At 43.3% G+C, this 19,408-nt stretch overlaps 1 protein-coding gene across 1 annotated transcript; it reads left to right on the forward strand.

The window, feature by feature from the left end:
• Positions 1 to 4,527: 4,527 nt before the first annotated feature.
• Positions 4,528 to 16,667, forward strand: LARP4 (La ribonucleoprotein domain family, member 4; the record flags this gene model as incomplete). The annotated part of the gene is given in 17 exon segments (XM_010193351.1): positions 4,528 to 4,675; positions 5,848 to 6,006; positions 6,337 to 6,412; positions 6,951 to 7,087; positions 7,491 to 7,594; positions 8,632 to 8,742; positions 9,127 to 9,180; positions 9,782 to 9,991; positions 10,476 to 10,579; positions 13,015 to 13,248; positions 14,040 to 14,088; positions 14,285 to 14,443; positions 15,000 to 15,121; positions 15,329 to 15,500; positions 15,696 to 15,924; positions 15,927 to 16,048; positions 16,051 to 16,667. Coding segments are annotated over 17 exon segments (2,325 nt in total), but the record flags the coding sequence as incomplete, so codon positions are not given.
• Between the last annotated feature and the right edge of the window lie 2,741 nt (positions 16,668 to 19,408).

A 19,408-nucleotide genomic window follows, 5' to 3' on the forward strand; every position in this document is an offset into this window, starting at 1 on the left:
CGTGCCGGTGCCTCACCTATTTACAGCGTTTCATGGGATTTGGTGAAGCAGTTTCAGCGTTTGCTGGACAAAGCCAGACTGCTGCGCTGCTGCTTTAAACTTTGCAGTAAGTTTAGTCCAAAATGTGTCCGAAGCAAACAGCTGCTGGGTTGATTCAGAAATAAGTGAGGGAAGCTATGTGATTGTTCACGGCGTATTCAGTTTAAGCGTGGTGGTGGTGGTGGTTTACGTGAACACCACCGTGTATTCCACAGTTAAGAATCTCTAAATAAAAAAGTTTAGGCAACAGCTTCTTTTTCTGAACTGAACGTGGCTTGATTTGCATTGAGGGGAGGAAAAGATGTCGTGAGCACAGAATGATAGGGCTTAAGAATTTGGTTTTACAGTGTTGAACTCGAAGAGGAACTGTTCAGGCTCGTTGGAGCTGTGAGCAGCCAAGCTCGTCCAAGGCCGTGTGCGGTGGAGAGGAGCTGAGGCTGCGAGGCGGAGGTGGCCCCTCCGAGCCGCGTGTGAGGCAGCTTCTGGAACCCGCAGCAGGGACATGGAGCTCAGGTTGTGGATGGGGCTGCTCGAAGGGAGCTTAAAGCGAATCAGGAGCCTGCAAAACCAGGCAGCACCTGGGTGTTCAGTGAATTCTTTCAAAGCACAAAGTTGACTTAGGTTGTTATTTTGGTCTCCTTTCTTTTCCACTGATAGTGTTGCAAATTAGTGCCTGTGATCTTCATTCAGGAAGCATCAATAATGTTTAATTTTGAGTTCCTGAGGGCAGTCTGGACTTTCTGAAGGTGCCTTTTCACTGCCAGGACAGGGAACTTGAGCTCTTCACCAGGTGTTCTGAAACGCTGTGCTCAGATGCTTAGGAGCAGCTTTTATTTCAGGATCTTTGGGATTACCTGAAAAATAAGGTACAGAACAGGATTGCATTGGAAGTCCTGAAGTTTTTGGGAGGGTTTGCTGACTTGCTTTAGCTATCAGCATTGTATTTTAGGTTTAACTGAAGTGTGCACATGGTGATTGAGAATTGATGCCTCCTCAGTACGCACAGTGAAATTCTGTTGCCCTTTAATATCTTTTAGCTCAAAGAACTTGCTGCAGAAAGTTTGTCGTGCGTTCATGTTTGGTGTAGGTCTTGTTTTTCACTCACAGCCAGGCCCAGCCTGCTGTTGACAATCAATAATTAAGATGCATTGGGAATATTATTAAATACATTGTGAATAAAGTAGTAAAAATGGCTTGCTCTGTCTGCTTTGGGATTTGGTCAATGGGGTACGTGTTCCTAATTAAACATATTAGGAATTTATTGGGAAAATGGAAATCTCTGCATTTCAGATGGGTGAAACGCTGCCCTAATTGTTGCCTGCGATGTTTCCTAGCTAGAAAACCAGGACTGTGTGAAGCAGTGAGTATCGTGGGCCCTCTCTTTTAGCAGGTGAGGCTCCCTGTTGTCCCTGTCCATGCAGAAGTGATGGACATTATGCACACAGATGATGGTGGTGCTGTCTTCGTACCACACAACTCTGCCTTTGCGCTACCCAGAGATAAAGGAGGTGCCCCTGGTTCTGGGGTGCTTTTCTGGCTAATGAAAAAAACATGCTGCGTTGGGTGGAAGCAACTCTCTTGTAACCATTAAAGTTAATGTGTGTTTGGAGAAGTTCAGGGCACTGAGCTGTCGTTAGGTGATATCCTGCAGTCTCTTTTGGTTTGTTTCACAGCCTGGGTGAGCTTGGAAAAGGTGACAGGTAACGATGCTGCTGTGTGTTTGCTGCAGATGCGCATTTCCCTACCTGTCCTATCCCCCAGCCAGCACAAAGCTGCTCTTTGCCAACCTCCCATGGGTTTGCTGACCTTCCGGTTTTTTTTTTTTTCTTTCTGCTTACATTTCCACTTCTGGAAAATGTTTAGATTCTCTCCTCACAAGTTTTATTAAATTCTCTTCTAGATTTTTCATTTAGGTTCCCTTTTAAAGACTCAGTCTGCACAGGGAAATCTATCACCAGCTCTGTTGCAGGGTAATTTGAATTAATATTAAAATAGAATGCTTTGAAAGAAACTCCGCGTACTTCATTTTCTGTTGGCTTAATGGAATCTGTTCAATGTAATTTAGACTGTTAAAATAAGAAAAGTGTTCTTTGCCATCCTTTCAAAATGAGACAGATGCTTCAGTGGCCAATGTTGAGGAATGGCTGGAGGAGAAACTTTGATCCATGTTCGCTGAAAGCCATGTAAACCAGAGGGAAGCTGTGCTGGGGAGGACAGCTTTGTCAGCGCATGGATACCAGCGAGTGTGCCTAACCTTTGTCACTCTGTAAAGCTTTAACCTCATCATGAAAGTTCCCGATAGCAGCTGGGAGGATTGTTCTGCAGCCAATCAAATGGGCTCGGGATTTGTTAGCCTCAGTCAAATAAGCAAGAATTGGTATTTTGGCCTTCCCTTCAGAAGAGCCGCTTGCCAGAACTGATTGGCGCTGCTGCTGGAGCCTCGCACACCGTGTTTTAAGAAAGCTTATGTAAATTAGGGACTTTCTATCCTCCGAGTCCATGGTGTCTTGCTATTAGGATGCATGACATCAGGGCTGGGCCTTGCAGAGTTGTGTTACTTGTCATTAAGTGTTTCCAGAACAAAGAGAAGGTGGCCCACGCTCTGTTTCAGGTATGGGTTTCAGCCGTTGTATTAACAGGCCCGTTCATCACTTTATCAGCCTGAATCTGTTGAGTTTCTTGGCGCTTTTCACTTGGACCTCAGATTTCTGAACTTCCATGTTACCACGTGTGTCCTTTGGTATTTGCTAAAGTGAGGAACATCATCTGCCATACTCAGAGTTGCTTTTTGCTTCTGATCACCTCCAGAAGTGCAGTAATCTCCCCAAAGTGTTTCACTTTCACTGCATCGTACTTCTTAAAATTACTTTCGGCTTGAGCTAAAAGCTAACCCCAAAGACATCAATCAGGTAGTGAGGCAGTGTTTATTTTTGTAGAATCATCTGGATGTGCCCTTGTCTTTTTTTGCTGTGATGGAAAGTAAATTCAAGGAAATGGGATCTGCTGGTTTTGAGTTCTTGGGTGAAGTTTTGAACCTGCTATTGACACAGAGTATGTGGGTGCAACAGGTTACTGGGTTTTTCTTCTAAGGTTGTTTTGTTGGAGAACAACTACTCTGAAAACTGAGAAGGGAAATGTGCGTGTGTTCTCTCACACTGAATTATTTCTAGTTCTTCTTTCTGTTTCCAGCTATGTTTTTCTGCTAAGATTAATGGAAGAAGGGAAACTGAGTTGCTGTGTGGATTAAATCAGTTGTGCCTGGGGGATTTTGAATCCCAAAGAGGGCCTTGCAAAAATTGTGAGCGTTGTTTTGCCATCTGCAATGATTGCCTTGCAACTCTGCAGTGTTTGGATGCTTTTTGTTACTGAATTTGGGCTTGTCCTTGTAGCAAATAGCTTTGGAGCTAGGTGTGACCTTTGCAGAGGAATTATCTCTAAAGCTTTTGCAACTGCTTCCTTATCCTTCTGCTTTATGTTTGAGGCCTGGTCGTAAGCCACTCCTTAATTTCAGAATCCAGGAGGCTGGCCCCTGAAATATCAAACTTCCTTATTTGTGAATTTGTGAGATACGAGCTGGGGTTAATGGCTTTTGCCTTTTAAATTCAAGCAAATGGTGTGAGTGAAGTGGACTTCAATGGTCATTCAACGTCTGGAGCAACCTGTATTGGTTGCTTGTAGGGTGTTAGGAGTTCTTGGGAGGACAATTTTTGCAAAAGCAAAATATGTCTGTATGGGAGGAGTTAATTTGGTCCCCGTAGAACGAAAGCCATTACAATGCTTGTCCTCTGTGCTGCTTCTGGATTGTTAGATCCTTACCCAAATGCCTTTGAGCTTCTGAACAGCTCTCAAAGGGACCTTGGAGGGTGCCATCTTTTGCTGTAGGAATAATAAGTGTTTATTTTAACCTCCTTGGTTACAATTTTAATCAAATTATTAGCGTACATTGATGTGTGTGAGATGTAGGAAACTCATGGGGAAATGGGGTAGTACTTGGGTAAGTTCAGGAGGAATCCTGGCATAGCACAGGTGATGCTTGGTTAGTATAGATGTCACTAATTCAGTGAGTCGTTAGTTTCCTCTCCTTGAAATGTGTTTTTTTTACCTTCCTTTCTAGGAAGGGGTCTGGAGGAGGGAAAATTGCCCTTTCTGGTGAAAGGGGACTGGAGCATTATGACAGTCAAGTCTTTAAAAGCTTATGAGTTCCCAGAGTCCTTGACGGATAGCCGCTTCCTCTGCTGATGTTGTCGGATGCCAACAAAGAGAGGTTGAAGGCAACACTTCTAATGGAGGTAGAAATGAAATACTTGGAAAATACCAAGGATTTTCCTGTTTTGTTTAATGAAAAATCACATAGGTCCTTAATAGCTGGTTAGACTCTTGAGACGTGGAACTCTAGAAAAATCACTAAATTCACCTGTATTGTCTGACTTGACTTCTAAAGCATCTTTTGATTTATTTTTCCTCACACGAGTGTTCTGGTCTCTTCAGCAGGTAACATCGAAAGGTGCTGGCTTAAACCCGAACGCCAAAGTGTGGCAAGAAGTACCCCAAGGGAGCGGTGAGGCGGTGCCGCCGACAAATGGCGCAGAGCACTCGTGGCAAGAAACAGCGGCTGCACAGGGGACTCATCCCGAGGGTGAGCTGTTGCGGGCCCGTGTTTAAATCAGCCATGATACGTCCCCTGATGGGTTTGCTGCAGCTTCTCAAAGAGTTCAGCAGTGAGACACAACCTCCTGCTCTTTTCTTTGAGCTTATAGAGGTGATAGGTCTGACTGGTGAGCTTTGGTTTAGGGATTCAAGGAAGTGTTCAGAGCTGCGCTATGACAGAGCACTTCTGCAGGTAACAGGATCCATGGGGCGGCCCGGTGATGACTGAGTAACGCGCTAAGAGGGAGATGATGCTAAACGTGTAGAAATGGATTCGTGACTTGTTCACCATTGCTGCACTTTAGTAGACACTCAACCCTGTGAACAGGAAGATAAGGTCTGAGGGCCTCCTACAATCCTGGCAGATCACTGAGGGACTGCTGAGAACCGTTGGATGGTAGCGTTTGTACTGGAGTAGAGGCTACAAAGCATCTCTGGTTGCTATCTCCCCATTTTCCATCCTTACCACATAGCAAAGCCTGTCGTCCAAAACTAAGTGTTCAAATGGTTTGACTCTTCTGATTTGGCTAAGAGTTGAAGCTAATTGTATAGCTGAGGTTACTCAAAATACAGCAGGAGCACAAGGTTCCCTGGAAAAAGGATTGGGAAAAGTTAGGGATAAAGAAGGGAGGATTCTCTTTGTGTGGCCCTGTCAAATGTTTCTGGTAGTCAGCAGAAGTGGAGTGAGAGAGGACTGAGTTTGTGCATTGGCTGAAACTTGTTTGTCTCTGCATAACAAAGTGAAGCAATCACGGCAGTGTTATGCTGCTGGAAAATTAAAGGCCTTTTTTCCAAATACGGTGTTCTTGCTTTTAAGCAATTTCTGATGTGAGTAGCTGGATAGTGTTTCTTCTTAAAGTATGATTTCAGTGTGGAAAAGACCTAGCAGAGCAGTTGAGTTTTTGGAACAATCTGTCTGACTGTTAGATTAAACTGAAATTCCATTTGTTTCTATCATGGGATTTACTTCTTGGAGAGGCAGAAAGTGCTATCCAATACTAAGTAGATGCTGAAGGTCTCAGAAACATGGGCTGAGGCCAGACACTTTCAGTTACGGTATTCTTGAGTATTTGTTTGAATGTTGGTAGTTAAAATTGTTCAAATGGAAAATATTCTGAAGTTTACAGTAGGTTTTCTGTTGCTGATGTGTTCTTTTGCCAGGTAACATAGAGATTTCAGAAGATAGCTGCAAGCAATATGAAGTGATGTATTCCCCATCTTGTGAAGCCTCAAGAAATGGCACAGGAGTTGATGAAGCATCTGCAAATGGCATTGTCCTTGCAACTGAAGATCTTGGATACCAAATCTATGAAGTGTCTGGTGAGTATTCGAGTTAGAACACCGCTCTCAGTAATCCTCTGAAGTCTGCTGCGGTTCTGATGCCACTTGTAAATCCCGAGTAGGAACTTTGAAATACACCATTCCAGAGTATCCAAGCCAGAGGTAGCACTTGGCCAAGGAGGTGAAAACCATGAGATCCGAGTCATTTTGAGAATGTGTAGTGTGATGGTCTTTAAGCACGTCTCAGCTGACCTTTTCCTCTTGGTCTTACCCAGAAGGATTAGTTATTTTGTTGTACAATGAAACATCTTCTTGCATCGTATTCTTGCCGTGAAACTGAGACCTGATGATGCATGTGGTGACTTTTAGGTGAAGGCGGCTCCACTGTGTCCACAGAAGACATTAGAGAATGTTTGAAAAAACAGCTTGAATTCTGCTTCTCACGGTACGGTACAGTGAATTCAACTTTGTATAAGCCCTTTATTAAAATACTTGACTAGTTTTTCCCCTGTTTTGGCTTGATATGTGTTACCATCTTCATAAAAATGTTAACGATGAGTTAGAGTTGGTTGTGATCTGAGAGAAGATTTGCTAAAATGCTGTAGAAACCCTGTGGTACCTTTTGAGCTGGTTCGGTCCTGTCTGTGCATCCTTGTCTTTTAATGAGAACTGGGAATGACTTTTACAGCTGTGAAGCACAAGACGCTGAGATCATTTAGTTGTGTATTACCAGAAAAGGTCTTGTTGGCAAGATCCATTTTGGAGCCTAACATGCAGAGCACTGTACTTTTAATTAAGTTTTTAAATTATCTTCTGCTTTGTGTTGATCTGCTAGGATTTTTTCCAGGAGAGAAAAATCTGAGTACATTTTGGCTAGAGTTAGCTGTGAATGGTATTGGTGAATATCGAAGTCTGCGGTTATCCTGTTGTTTTGAAAATACAGACCAGGATTTTTATAAATTAGTGAACTTCTGTCTTTCTAGTGAGAATCTTTCAAAGGATCTCTACTTGATGTCGCAAATGGATAGCGATCAGTTTGTTCCAATATGGACAGTTGCCAACATGGAAGGTATTAAGAAGCTGACAACTGATATGGACCTTATTCTTGAAGTCTTGAGATGTAAGTCTGGGTGTTTGGTGTCTGTGTTAGAACAAAGAACACTTCCTTGCTCTAGAGAAATCTCTTCAAGTCTTTATTCTGACTTGAGTTCTGAACTTCTCCTATTAGGACCCTGTCTAGGAGTGTTTTTATATCCTCTTGCTTGAATATGAGCTGAGAGTGAGCTTTTTCAATACCTGAGCTGTAGGTGGAGGCCACATCATAGAAACAGCTCAAACATACTGAAGATCTAACAGGCTGTGGCTGATAAAACAGTCCTTTATCCCGAATTAAAGAAATCTGGTTTCTTAAGCAGTGCATCACAGTTCTTTTTTAGAAGTTGGGTAACAGAGTCTAGCACTGCTGAGATGTTTTGCAGTGCACGATGTCCAATATTAATCCAGTTTTTGTGTCTTCATTTTAGCTTCTCCTATGGTACAAGTGGATGAGAGAGGGGAGAAAGTCAGACCAAACCACAAACGATGTATTATCATCCTCCGCGAGATCCCCGAAACAACACCTGTAGAGGTAAATAAACAGGAAAGAAAGACATAAAAGGCTGTTGATGTTTTATTTGGGAGGTATCTTCAACAGTGCTTCAGACAGGAAACATTGCTTAAAAGGTCACCTGGTATTTAATTTGATTAAACACAGATATTGTTCTTGTACACTATGTAAGTGATTTTTTTCTGCCTGGATGTATTGTCAAAAAAGCCAAAGCAAAAACTTGTTGTCATTGCCCCTTCCCGTTATTTACTAATATATTACAATCCTCTTAAGTAAAGTTTTTCTTCCACCAAAAATCGAGCTAGCTAGGCTTTTCTGGAAGGAAGCTTGAACTGGTCTCTTCTCAGATCCAAAAATAAAATCAGTCCAGGGCATAGTTTGGAATTCAGGCTGAATTTTTGTCACAGCGGTAACTTTACTTGAAGTCAGACGGTTGTTTTGGCAGCAAGTAGTGTTACTAAACATTTCTCATTCATTGTGACCCAGTGTGAGCTGAGCTCATTATGTTCAGAGAAGGGAGGATAATAAAATTCCTACTGATATTTGGCTAACAGCGTGATTTAGTTCTTTATTTTTTTAAAGTTGTAACACAGGGTGTTTGTCTACTAGAATTTTTAATTAGTTCTTTTAATGCAAACGCTGAACAGCTTCTTTGCCTTCTCTTTAAAATCAGATTATTGGAAAGCTCTCAGGTTGCCTTGATTTAGAAATATTTCTTAGATTCGTTCTTGTCTAGATGACTCTTCTGATCTATAGCTATGTTTTTGCTACCTCTTTCATACAGAGGTACCAGTTCTACACAGAGCTTGATTTTCTTATCACATGGGTCTTATACTTTTTGTCTGGGGAGCTCAGTATTTGGGGTGGTGTTCTTAGGTTCAGAAACAGGTAAAGGATAATTCAGAGTTGGGCAAACCTGTCGAGGGAATGAAACAAGATCCCTGGTCAAGGGAAAAGTGCAGCTGAGGAGCTGGAGTGTAAACTTTTTATTGGTTTAGTGTTGAATTTACAGCTTAGGGCTGGGTCCCCTTAACTCCTCGACTTTTTCTCTCCCCTAGGAGGTTAAGGCTCTGTTTAAAAATGAAAACTGCCCCAAAGTGATAAGCTGTGAGTTTGCTCACAACAACAACTGGTACGTTACATTCCAGTCGGATACAGACGCACAACAGGTAAGGCTGCCTTCAGCTGGTAACAGCAGCTTAATTTTGTTATTAATACTTCCTCTACTCGGGAGAATTGCACACATGCTTCCTGCAGCTAAAAGAAATGTTTGTGCACTGATCCCTCTTTTATTATTTTAAAAGGTTATTGGCAAGTTCCAGTTAATAGAGAAAAAAGCTGAGAGATTATAGGGTTATAATTCCCTGGTCTGCCTCTTGCCTCAGTACTCTCTGGCCATAACTGACACCTCATATCCTGAAGTGTTAATTAATTTAGCTGGGCTAACAAGGAAGCATATTTCTACACACTCATGTTAAATCTTGTAATATCCTTTGAGAAGTACAATTCTTATCAAGATATTCTAATGTTAATCTTTTTTTTTGTATCTGCAGGCGTTTAAATACTTAAGGGAAGAAGTGAAAACCTTTCAGGGCAAGCCAGTAATGGTAAGGCTGCTTTATATGAGGTTTCTGTTTGAATGATAGTGTGCATTTATGGGAGGAACTAAGGAAGCAGTAGTGAGATAGTTTGTTAACACTCGCTCTGTAGGCTGTTAACTTGAATAAGGTCATGGGTAGCTTTGAAAAATTGTGGTTCAGTGGCTGCTGGTTATTGACAGTGCTGCTTCCCATGAGGTGTGGAATACATTCCTGTTTTGTCTTTCCTTCTCCACCTTCCCCAGAATCTGGGTCTGCAGAGCGCAGGAGGGGGACTCTGGCCATCGGGAGTCTCCAGCCTTAGTTAGCTGCTCTACTATGAGGCTGTTTGTGCCATGGGGGGAACTGTCAAAATTGGAGTCTGGACAGTTACTCCTGTGGAAAGCAGGGTTTATCTGAACCTGGACAGGTTCTCCAGCTAAAGCAGCGTGTGCATCCTTCCCTTTAGCAATCTGTATTGATTTTATCAGAATTTTTATTTGTGAGCAGTAATCAACCTCCTTCCTCTTCTCACCCCTTCTGTTAGCATTTCAGCAGGCAAGAAAGGTTTCATCTTCTGCTGCTTCTTTTCTCTCAGCTAACGTATGCGATGTGATTTGGTATCTTGCAGGCAAGGATAAAAGCCATCAACACATTTTTTGCTAAGAATGGTTACCGGGTAGTGGATTCCAGTGTCTACACTCAGCCAGTTCAAACACAAGCACAGTTTGCCTCCCCACTGTTTATGCAGCCTGTATATAGTCCTCAGCAGTACTCTATCTACAGCATTGTGCCTCAGACGTGGTCTCCAAATCCTGCACCTTACTTTGAAACACCGCTGGTAAGAAACGGCTGATGAGAATGAGGGGAGGTAGCCTAAAACATCTGTAATAATGTGGTTAACAAATCGATAGGGTTAGGGGGCTTTTCAGTTGTACCATACAGAGATTTTCTGTCAGATCCCTCTGTTTTAAGATACTTCGCGTTACATCGTGGACCTGACAAAGCAAGACTGGCAGAGAGGCTGTGTGTCTCGCTATTTATTTCTCAAGAAATTTTGGTGTGAAATTCCATTATTCGGTAGCTGGAGTTACTGGGAAAGCTTTGTAGCCCTTCCAGGAATGAGGGGACTCTGATGCTAAAGTAGATGAGCAGACTGTTGTTAAACCTGGTGGGGTTTTCTCTTCAGTAGTAAGTTTACAACATACTGGATAGTAGTGTGAAAGTACAGCCAGCCTAGAGGAGCGGCTGCCAAAGCTGATCTTGTAAAACTGCAAACGTTTTTCTTTCTAGTTCAGCCACTGAGACTGTTCTGTCTGTTGCAGGCCCCCTTTCCTAATGGTGGATTTGTGAATGGCTTTAATACACCAGGATCGTATAAAACAAACGCTGCTTCTTTGAGTATAGGTCGCCCATTCCATAGAAATCGGTAAGAAAGCCCTGTCAGTTGTTTGAGAACATGCACTACTGAGATCCTGAAGTGTTCCTTGCACTTGTAAAATGCAGTGCTCTCCGATGGCACGAGATTGCTTACTTTGTTTATCAAATATGTATGATGGTTTTCAACTTGATTTATAAGATGGAAATCAAGGTGACAGCTTAAGATCCTAAAATAGTGGCCATATGTGCTGGAGAGAGCAAAGGTAACTCCTTTAGCAGCCTCAGAGGAATTTCTGCAGACAAATAAATAACTTCCTCTTAAGGTAATACTTCTAATTATGTTTGTTATACGCAGATTATAAACTCCCGCACCACAAACGTAAGCTTTTCCTGTTGTGTGATTAGTCTTGCAGAGAGCCATTCAGTTCATGCAGCCGAGAGTTGCATGCCCTGAGTGCCGTACGCTAAAACTGCTTGATGCTGAGTCTGTTCCTATAATTTATTTGCTTTATCCCCATCTTGTAAGGAATCAGATATAAACACTGGGGAGGAGGAAACAGCTTTATGTTTGCTGGAACTAAACTCGAAATACAATGGAGTAGTAATCCGTTTGTGTGGGTGGAAATTGTTTTATTTGCAAGCTCTTTGGCTGTGTTCAGCATGCAGGCTGGTAGCATGGGAATTGCTTTTTAGACCGTTTGAGAAATGGGTTGACGACTGCCAGTGCCGTAAGTGGTTTTGTGATGCGGTTCAGGTTTGTGGCTGTTGGCAGAAGGTGAACTTTGGAATTCGGTCTGCGGTGACTCAGCAGACTTCCAATGCAGGCTGTGAAGCTGGGAGTATGACTTTAATGGAAGTTGGGGCAGCTGGTTCAGTTACAGCTGCTCAGCTCCCAGCTTTTCATAAAAGGGTTATTTATTTATTTTTTTGCCTTAAATTATGCCCAAATTTAAAGCCTGCAAAACTCTGATGTGTATGGATCTTCTGAGAAGTCTGGATGCTGAAACTGTACAAGAATTGTATGTACCCAAACATTAACATCTTGACATGCCCACGTATTCACTGCTGTAGAAAACATCTGTATAATCCTTAAGCTTTTAAAAAGTTATGTGAAGACTTTCATTTGGGAAACTCGAGTTGTTGTGAAGTTACAGCTTCAGAGGCAAGTGTGTACAGGTTCTACTGGTCTGTCTTGGTTGTCCTATCTTTCCTGCTAATCGTGCTCAACCTTTGTGCTAGTGCAAAGCTCTGGTTTTGTGGTAATAAATCTCCATTTTCTGGAAGCAGACGTTACTGATGGATTCCTTTGCAGACAAGACACCGCTAAGGTAACAGCGAGGCACAGCCTCGAAGCTCTGGCCCAGTGATGATCAAGTATCGCGCTAAGAGAGAACAGGTCACCAGTCGACTGTCTGGGCAGCCTGCACTGCATGCTTTTCCTTCTTTTTGCTCTCTCCCATCATCTCTCCTTCTCTCCGCCTTTTTTCTTCCTTTTTTTTCCTCCTCTTTTCTGCTTTGCTCTTCTGCCCAGACAAGACTGTGGCCTTCTCGATGACGGGTAAGATTATGAGATCTGAGGGCTGAGTAATGGCTTAAGAATCTTCCAGTTTAAGAACAAATGGAACAAAAAGTATTTATTTAGCTTACCTCCTCACCCCTGTGGTCTTTTGAAACAGGTTCTTAATGTTTCTTGAATTAATCTTTGTTCAGAGTTTCTTCTGTTGAACTGCAGAAGAGTTCATTGGGAGAGGTTCATCCAGCTGCTGCTTTGGGGTTTCTGTCCTGGCTCATTAACCTTGATTTGTTTTGTCATACAGGCAGTTAATAGTTAAGTATTGGATTTTTCGCTTTAGCTAAACATTTGTTTAAGCCCATCATATTTATTTTGCCCTGATTTGTTGCAACATCCTTGTGGGAAAAGAAGATTGAGTCTTTGTAACAGAGGCTCCTCAGTGTTCGTATTGGTTAACTCAATATTTTCCTATCCAGCCATCCGAAAGGTAATTTAAAATGTCATTGGTAAAGCAGAATAATTTGAATTGGCTCAGGTCTCCAGATCACGGTCAATACCCTGTGCCTGTGCTGCAGGCCCAAAGAAATGAAGAATCCCTCTTTGGGTTCTTCTTTCTCTTCTGCCACCTCTAAGGTTCTGGGGGTTTGTTGGTTGGTTTGGTTTTCGGGATGTTTTTTGGGTTTTTTTTCCACCCTTTGGTATCTGTTGAGCGGTGATCTCTGTTTTCTTCAAATGGCAACACTCAAGAGGGAACATTGCAATAAAACTAGAACAAAATGAGTGGATGGAGGTAAAGAACAACAATTTCTTTGTTCTTAAGAAATGTTTTGTAGGAAACAACTTCTCTGATGGAGTCCCAGTACTTGCTGACCTCCTCCTTTCTTGTCAGCAATGAATTACCTGTAGTTGGTTGTAGTTCTGTGTCCTGTTCTTTCAACTCTGGAGCTCACAGCTGCTGCTCTGTCCCGCAGCGTGAAGCCGCACTTCCGATCGTCGAGCAGCTCCGAACACCCTGCGGAGGGTCCAGCCGCCGTCGGCACCGTGCCACTGGGGGACGGGCCGCTGAGCAGAACCAACTCCAGGAGTTTTGTTATGGAGCGACACAGCAGTCCCTTAACTGGGCAGCAAGACCAAGGTTATTCCCAGAAGGATTCTCCCACCGCACAGATGGAGCAGAATGGAGATTATGGCATTGGCAGGGGCAGGTAAAGAACTGTGTGTGCTCTGTGTGTGCTGCTTTTTTGCTGGGTCACAACAGTGCAGTTGGGATGCGGTGCTGAAGGTTCAAATGACTTACATGAGCCAAGGATCATCAGCTGTTGGCACAAGAAGTCTTTCTGTAAAGACAGACCAGGAGAAAACCGACATTTAAATAAACCAGGCATGAATACTTAACTGGGAGCGTGAATGCTTCCTGCTTGACTGTACAGCTTGTAGTTATTCTGACAAACAGTGAGATAGTCAGGTGTCTTTATTTCAAAATAAGTGATTTGTCCCCAGAATTTAAACAGTTGCTGATGTAAAGTTGGTATTTGCATCACTATAAATAAGAAGTAAATCCTGGGTTGGGGAATTTGACGCTCCTAAACACTGTAAGATCAACTGATTTTATCTTGTCTGTTAATTCAGGGTTTAGACACTTTTAAAAATAAGTGACCAGGAGATACATGTGAGAAATCAGATGAATAAGTTTATTATTATAAAATTATAGGATACTGTTCTAGAATATTATAGTCTAATTGTCACTGTACTTGCTCAGATACAGTGCTCTCGGGTACCTCCTCCATGGGGAGAGAAAAAAACTGTCCCGTATGGGCTATGTTCCAAGAATGTAGGAGCTTTGACCCCCTCCTGAAGATGGAGAACATCCCAGAGCTGTATCTTGAGAAACATCAGCAGGCTGCTGCGAATCCCCTGCCACAGGCTCCCCTTTGTGCAGACGAGAGCGCACTTCAGCCAGATGAATGCACTCACTGACTGTTTTTTGCCTTTAAAGGAGGAACGTTTTCAGAGGTCGGAGGAGACGAGAAGATGACCGCGTTTCAGTAAGTTCCACTTCCCGTATTGCGAGGAGTTGCTCAAAGTGCAATGTGTTGGCTTTGCATTTATTGAGGGATGCCGCAGTCCTTACATGCTCAAGTTACATTGGTGGATATTTGGTGTTTCTAGGAAATTCCCTGACCCTTGCTCAATGCTTTTAATGCTGTTACAGCTCTATTAACTGGCATTTTCCTTCTCTAGAGACCTCAGCCTTCAGCAGAAACAAAGACTCAGACACCAAAGTTTGACTTGCTAGCATCAAATTTCCCACCTTTGCCTGGCAGCACAGCAAAAATACCAGGAGAGCCTGTGCTGGAGAGCAGGATGTCCGATATCGTTAAAGGAGTCTGCAAAGAAAAGGTAGCGGCTGTTGTCACTAGCACGCACACAGCAGTGTGCCTACACATTAAAAACCAGTTTATGGTAGAGCTGCACATCAGAATGCTTTAAGCACAAGCATCACACCATGTTTGTTAATACAGCAGTGCATTTTTTGTGTTTCTGTTCTTGGTTTTCCTTGGCTTTTGACAGGTATTTAGCTGAAGCTTTGGTAGTCAAACTGTTGTTAGCTTGGTGCTGTTTTGGAATAAAGCAGGGAAATGAGGAGTGTTGGCTGTTGAAACAGGAACAGTCTGTGTGTTGTGTAGGCAAAGGCTGGTTCCAGATGGGTCTGTTGTCTGAGCTGGTGGGACTAGGCATTGATAACCTGGGTGCTGTAGCCTTACTTCTTGTTTTATTCACTATTGTTTTACCCATATAAAGAGCGATTACTTTAGAGATGATGCTCCAAAAGAAGCAGAATTCCCGTAATCAGGCCTTTGGAAATACCCTACTTTTCAGATGTCTTGAACTGGCATACTGAGGAGCAATTTAAACACATCTGTGATCTTTCCATATTTCACAACTTTCTGTACAGGAAAGCAAAGATTTGCTGCCCACTTGTCCAGCTCCTGCTCAGGAAGAACAGACGCACAGCACTGTGCAGCAGCCTGTGACAAGCGTGAGTTCACCAAGTCAGACTGAAGCCGTGGTGTTAAGGTATGATGGCAATAATGCTTGTTGTGTCTTTTCCGTCTGTGGTGGGCAGCTTCTCTAGAGGTCACTAGATAGAAATAAATCATGGTGGTAATGGCTGTACCATCGTGGTCTGCAAAAAAACCCACAGTTGTAACTTCAAAGAAAGAAAATACTTTCTCAAACATTAATTCCTGTGTAAGTTTTAATGCTAAATTGTTCTTGATTTAGCAGCACGGTTCAGCCAGACAGCAAACCAGAAGAAGTGTCCGCTCAGAAAGACGTTACAAGCCAGGCTTCCCCACCAGTGTCTGTGTCTCCTGTCAGTGCTGCAAAGCCACCGAGGACAAATGCCACTTCACCCCCTGCCAGCGCGAGTGCAGCTCCTGCTTTGTTGGCGCAGGTAAGGCCCAGAGCGCAGAGCGGGTGGGGAGTGTGGGGAGCTTTCTCTTGGACGTGTTGATGGAGCAGCTGGGACCTGTTCTTGTGCAGTTTGCCACAGCTGTGGCTCGATTGCTGGCTGTACAAGCCCTTGCTGTTGTGCCGTGGCGTGGTGGTTCTGCTGTGTAAACCTTGCTCTTCTCCCTTGGTCCCAAAGGAGCCGCGCAAGCTGAGTTACGCCGAAGTTTGCCAGAAGCCCCCTAAGGAGCCTCCTCCAGTTCCTGTTCAGCCTCTTAGGGAACATCGCACCAACATAGTGTCCCCTGCCAAAAATGAAGAAAACGGCGCACCTGAGAAGGCTCCGGAGAAGGCTCATGACAAGGTTGAAGGTCGAATGAAGGATTATTCCGGGTTCCGAGGCAATGGGCCTCCCCGGGGAGCCGCTGGGAAAATCAGGGAACAGAGGCGCCAATTTGGACGCAGATCATCGCCTCAGGGAGCACCGCGACGCGTCGGCAAGGAGCAGTACGTGCCACCCCGGTCACCAAAGTAACACTTGTCCAGCCAATTATTCTCTATTTAATTTGAGCTGTGGACTAATAAACAGCAAAGGAAACTGTGAGAGAGGAGTATTCATGAAGGGGAATACTGAACTGGAGCGTGGCTTGTGTGGAGAAGTTGTGGAGGGTCCCAAAATTCATCTCTAAAAGTGATTTCACAAATGCTGGAGGATTCCAATCAATATAAATATAGAGATTATAATTTTTGTATTTTTGTTTTTAATTTGCAGAGGGTTTCCTGCTTGAAATCAGTTTTGGGGTTGTGAAACTAGCATTTTGACAAAGTGAGAGAATATGGATTGACAAATTAACCTGTCCCTCAGCGTAGGAGGAAAAGGATAAGAGAATATTATTTTTGAAAAATGAGCGTTTCTGTAAAATTAGAACTTTTTTTAACCTATTTAACATTTGGCTTGTCGGATGATGTGTCTGCCATCGATGGCCTTGCATTGCGGAGCACGTCTGCGGCCGAGGTGCTTGGTCGGCGTGAGTGGAATGAGTGCAGCCAGATACTGTTGTCATGACTTAGTCACTGATGATAAAAACTGAATGTACTACTGTAGTAAACTTTGTGTTTCCAGCTTGAAGTATAGTCTCTTGACCTTACGAATAAACCATTCAGTGAGCTTTTTAAATGATAATTTTTTCAGGATGCTGGATTGTAGATCAGAGCACGTGGAGAGCAAAAATGGTCTTCTAGACGCGAGTGGAAGGAGGCAGAAGGGAGCACGGCAGAGTTTTTAGTTTGCCCTTTTTCCTCGCCTCCTTTTGAGAGCAACTTCTTAGGTTTGAGGTTTTTTTCTTGCTTGTTACTTTCTCTAACCTCTTTATTACAGACTTTAGTGCATTTCTCTTGGTGAGTGTTCCCGGGGCAGGCCCAGTGTGGGATTGGTGGACGGCTGCACATTACTCAATGGTAAATTCACACATACAGAGCCTGGAGTTCCAGTTGCAGATGGGAGCTCTGGGCGTGCAGTTGTGCCCAGATGGCTCAAACCGATGTCTCCTTGGCTCGCAAACCAGACACATCCTGGGTTTTCAATGGACTGCCCTGTCTCTGTGTTCTGAAGTGGGGTTTTGGATGCTGGATACCAGAAATGGGGATTTCTGCCTCCTGAGAACTCGTTTACAGCTGATAAGGAGCGACTGACGTTTCTGAACTGTTTAAAGGTAGAGAGTTAAACAAAACTCATGTCCAGAGAGGCTACTTGAAAGGCAGCATCTTGCCTAGCTGTATGCTGGCTGAATTTGCAACACTAGTGTGTAGTAAGTGGTTAAGTTTAAAGGTGATTACAGTAAGGACCGAAATAGGGAAATTCAGTGCGTTAATCTGCCAAAATCAGCATGCCAGGGTTCAAAGTTCTGTATAAAGTGTTAGGGAGAAGTAGCTTCCAGCAGTAAGAATCACACCTTTTTTTTTCTTCTTTTTTTTCTTTTTTTTAGTGAATAGCAAGTGTACAAATTTAAAGTCGTAAGTTGTGAACACTGGAAAACTCAATTGTGCTATATACCGTAAACATCTTAGTAATATATGCTAGTGTTGCCATTAGAATGAATGTAAGTGGCAGTTAAATAACTGTGAAAATTTTCATCCTCTGATTTCTTAGCCAGATAACCCTTGGCGGCTTCTTACTCAGTAGGCATTTCTCTATCAACTGCTTTGAGAACACTCATATCTATTTTTATAAATATATATATAAAGCCAGAGTTGTCATTTCTCTAACTTATTATTCAGCTTGGCGATTGCTTTGATTTGATTCATAACACGATATAATGTATTTATGCAGTTAACTGTTCATTTCTAAGCATGTTATATATATATACATATATATATAAAAAAAAAAAGCAACCAAAATCATTATTCACTTTTAAACTACCTGTACTGGGTTTGGGAGGTTTTTTTTAATTTAGTGAAAAAAAAGAAATCGTTGATCACATCTGCAGTTTAGGGACGCTTACAGAACCCTTCTCCATTTATTTCGATAACGCTACATTTGTTGGAACGATAGAGAAGTTGAACTATTTAAATTGTTTTAAGTTCTGAAACGCGATTAATTCAAAGTTAATTTTTAATTCTTTTAAAGGCTATAAACAGTCGAACTGGAAAAAAAACCGAAGCTGCGTGATAGTCACAGATATTTAGGGTAGGTGTGCGCTGTCATCGCAACCTTGGGTAAGCGTTGGGGTGCCGGTGGCTGCCGTACGCTGTTTGCTGTGCAGAGGAAGAGGTTTTTGGGAAGCGGCTCGTGCAGGTGTTGACCTCTGGCCTCCGTGGGGAGGGCGTTTAATCCTGACCCACGCGGTGCGTAGAATAACCTTGTAGTGCTGAAAGTAGCTGGATTTGAACAGTTGTGAAATGTAACTTCTTTATTAGATGTGGGAGGACACAATAACTGCAGTTGGATCTTTTTTGGAAGGTTGTAGGAAAACCTTGCAGGTGGAAAGGATGCTCTGCGTGTCCTGGGTGCGCGTTGGCAGCAGCAGATAACGGCTCTTGTACAGTGTGTGCACATAGGTCTGTAAACCTGTCGGCTTTTTCCAGCGTATTCCAACTTTGCTCAGAATTATTTATTTAATCCCTGCGTGCAAGGATTTAACATTAGCGTTTCCCTTCTCCCCCTTCCCCCGCTGCCATTTCGAACTGTGGGGTTTGGGTGGGTTTTTTTTTTTCCTTTCTATTCTTTAGTGTGTGGGGGAAATAACCAAGTAAATCTAAAGGCTGTGAAACCCGCACTTGTGTGCGTGAGTTCCCCGCAGTCCCTGTAGCGCACGGCAAACGCGGAAGGTGGACAGGCGAGCTACCACGTCCTTGTCCCCATAACTCGGGCAGGCTGTTGTGTCTCTGCCCTCCCAGTTTGCCTTGTTCTGCCAGACTGGGGGAAATGGGGACAGCGCTGGGGAGCCGGACGACTGCTGGTACAACCCTGTGCTGCTGTGGAGCTGTGTGAGCAGAGCAGGAACTGTCCCTTCTCAGCAGCGATGCTCCATTCGGTGGCGCTTGAAGGTGACAGTAGCGGTTCTCTGTGGTCCCTCGGTCGCTGGCCCGTGCCACGTAAAGGCAAATTTTCCTGCTCTGCTGCTGTTAAATAGCAGAAGGTGCGAATCCCACCAGACTTTTGGTGTTATGAACTGTGACTTGTTTTCAGGATTGGTGACTTTGTTAGCTGCAGAAGTAGAATTTTCCCCAGTCCAGCTCTTTTCCACATTGTGCGTGGAAAAGATTTGGGCCGCTCTCTTGTACTTCTGCTGGGGAGTGAAAAGAGGAGTAACTATTTGCATGTGATAATAAAATGAAAAGTGCAAAAAGGCTTTATTTTTTTTTCCTTTTGATTTCTGAAATTAAGTTAGTTTTATAGTATCTTACATTCCT

This window comes from Mesitornis unicolor, unplaced genomic scaffold (assembly GCF_000695765.1).
Source record: "Mesitornis unicolor isolate BGI_N332 unplaced genomic scaffold, ASM69576v1 scaffold20350, whole genome shotgun sequence".
NCBI classification, from domain to species: Eukaryota; Metazoa; Chordata; class Aves; order Mesitornithiformes; family Mesitornithidae; genus Mesitornis; species Mesitornis unicolor.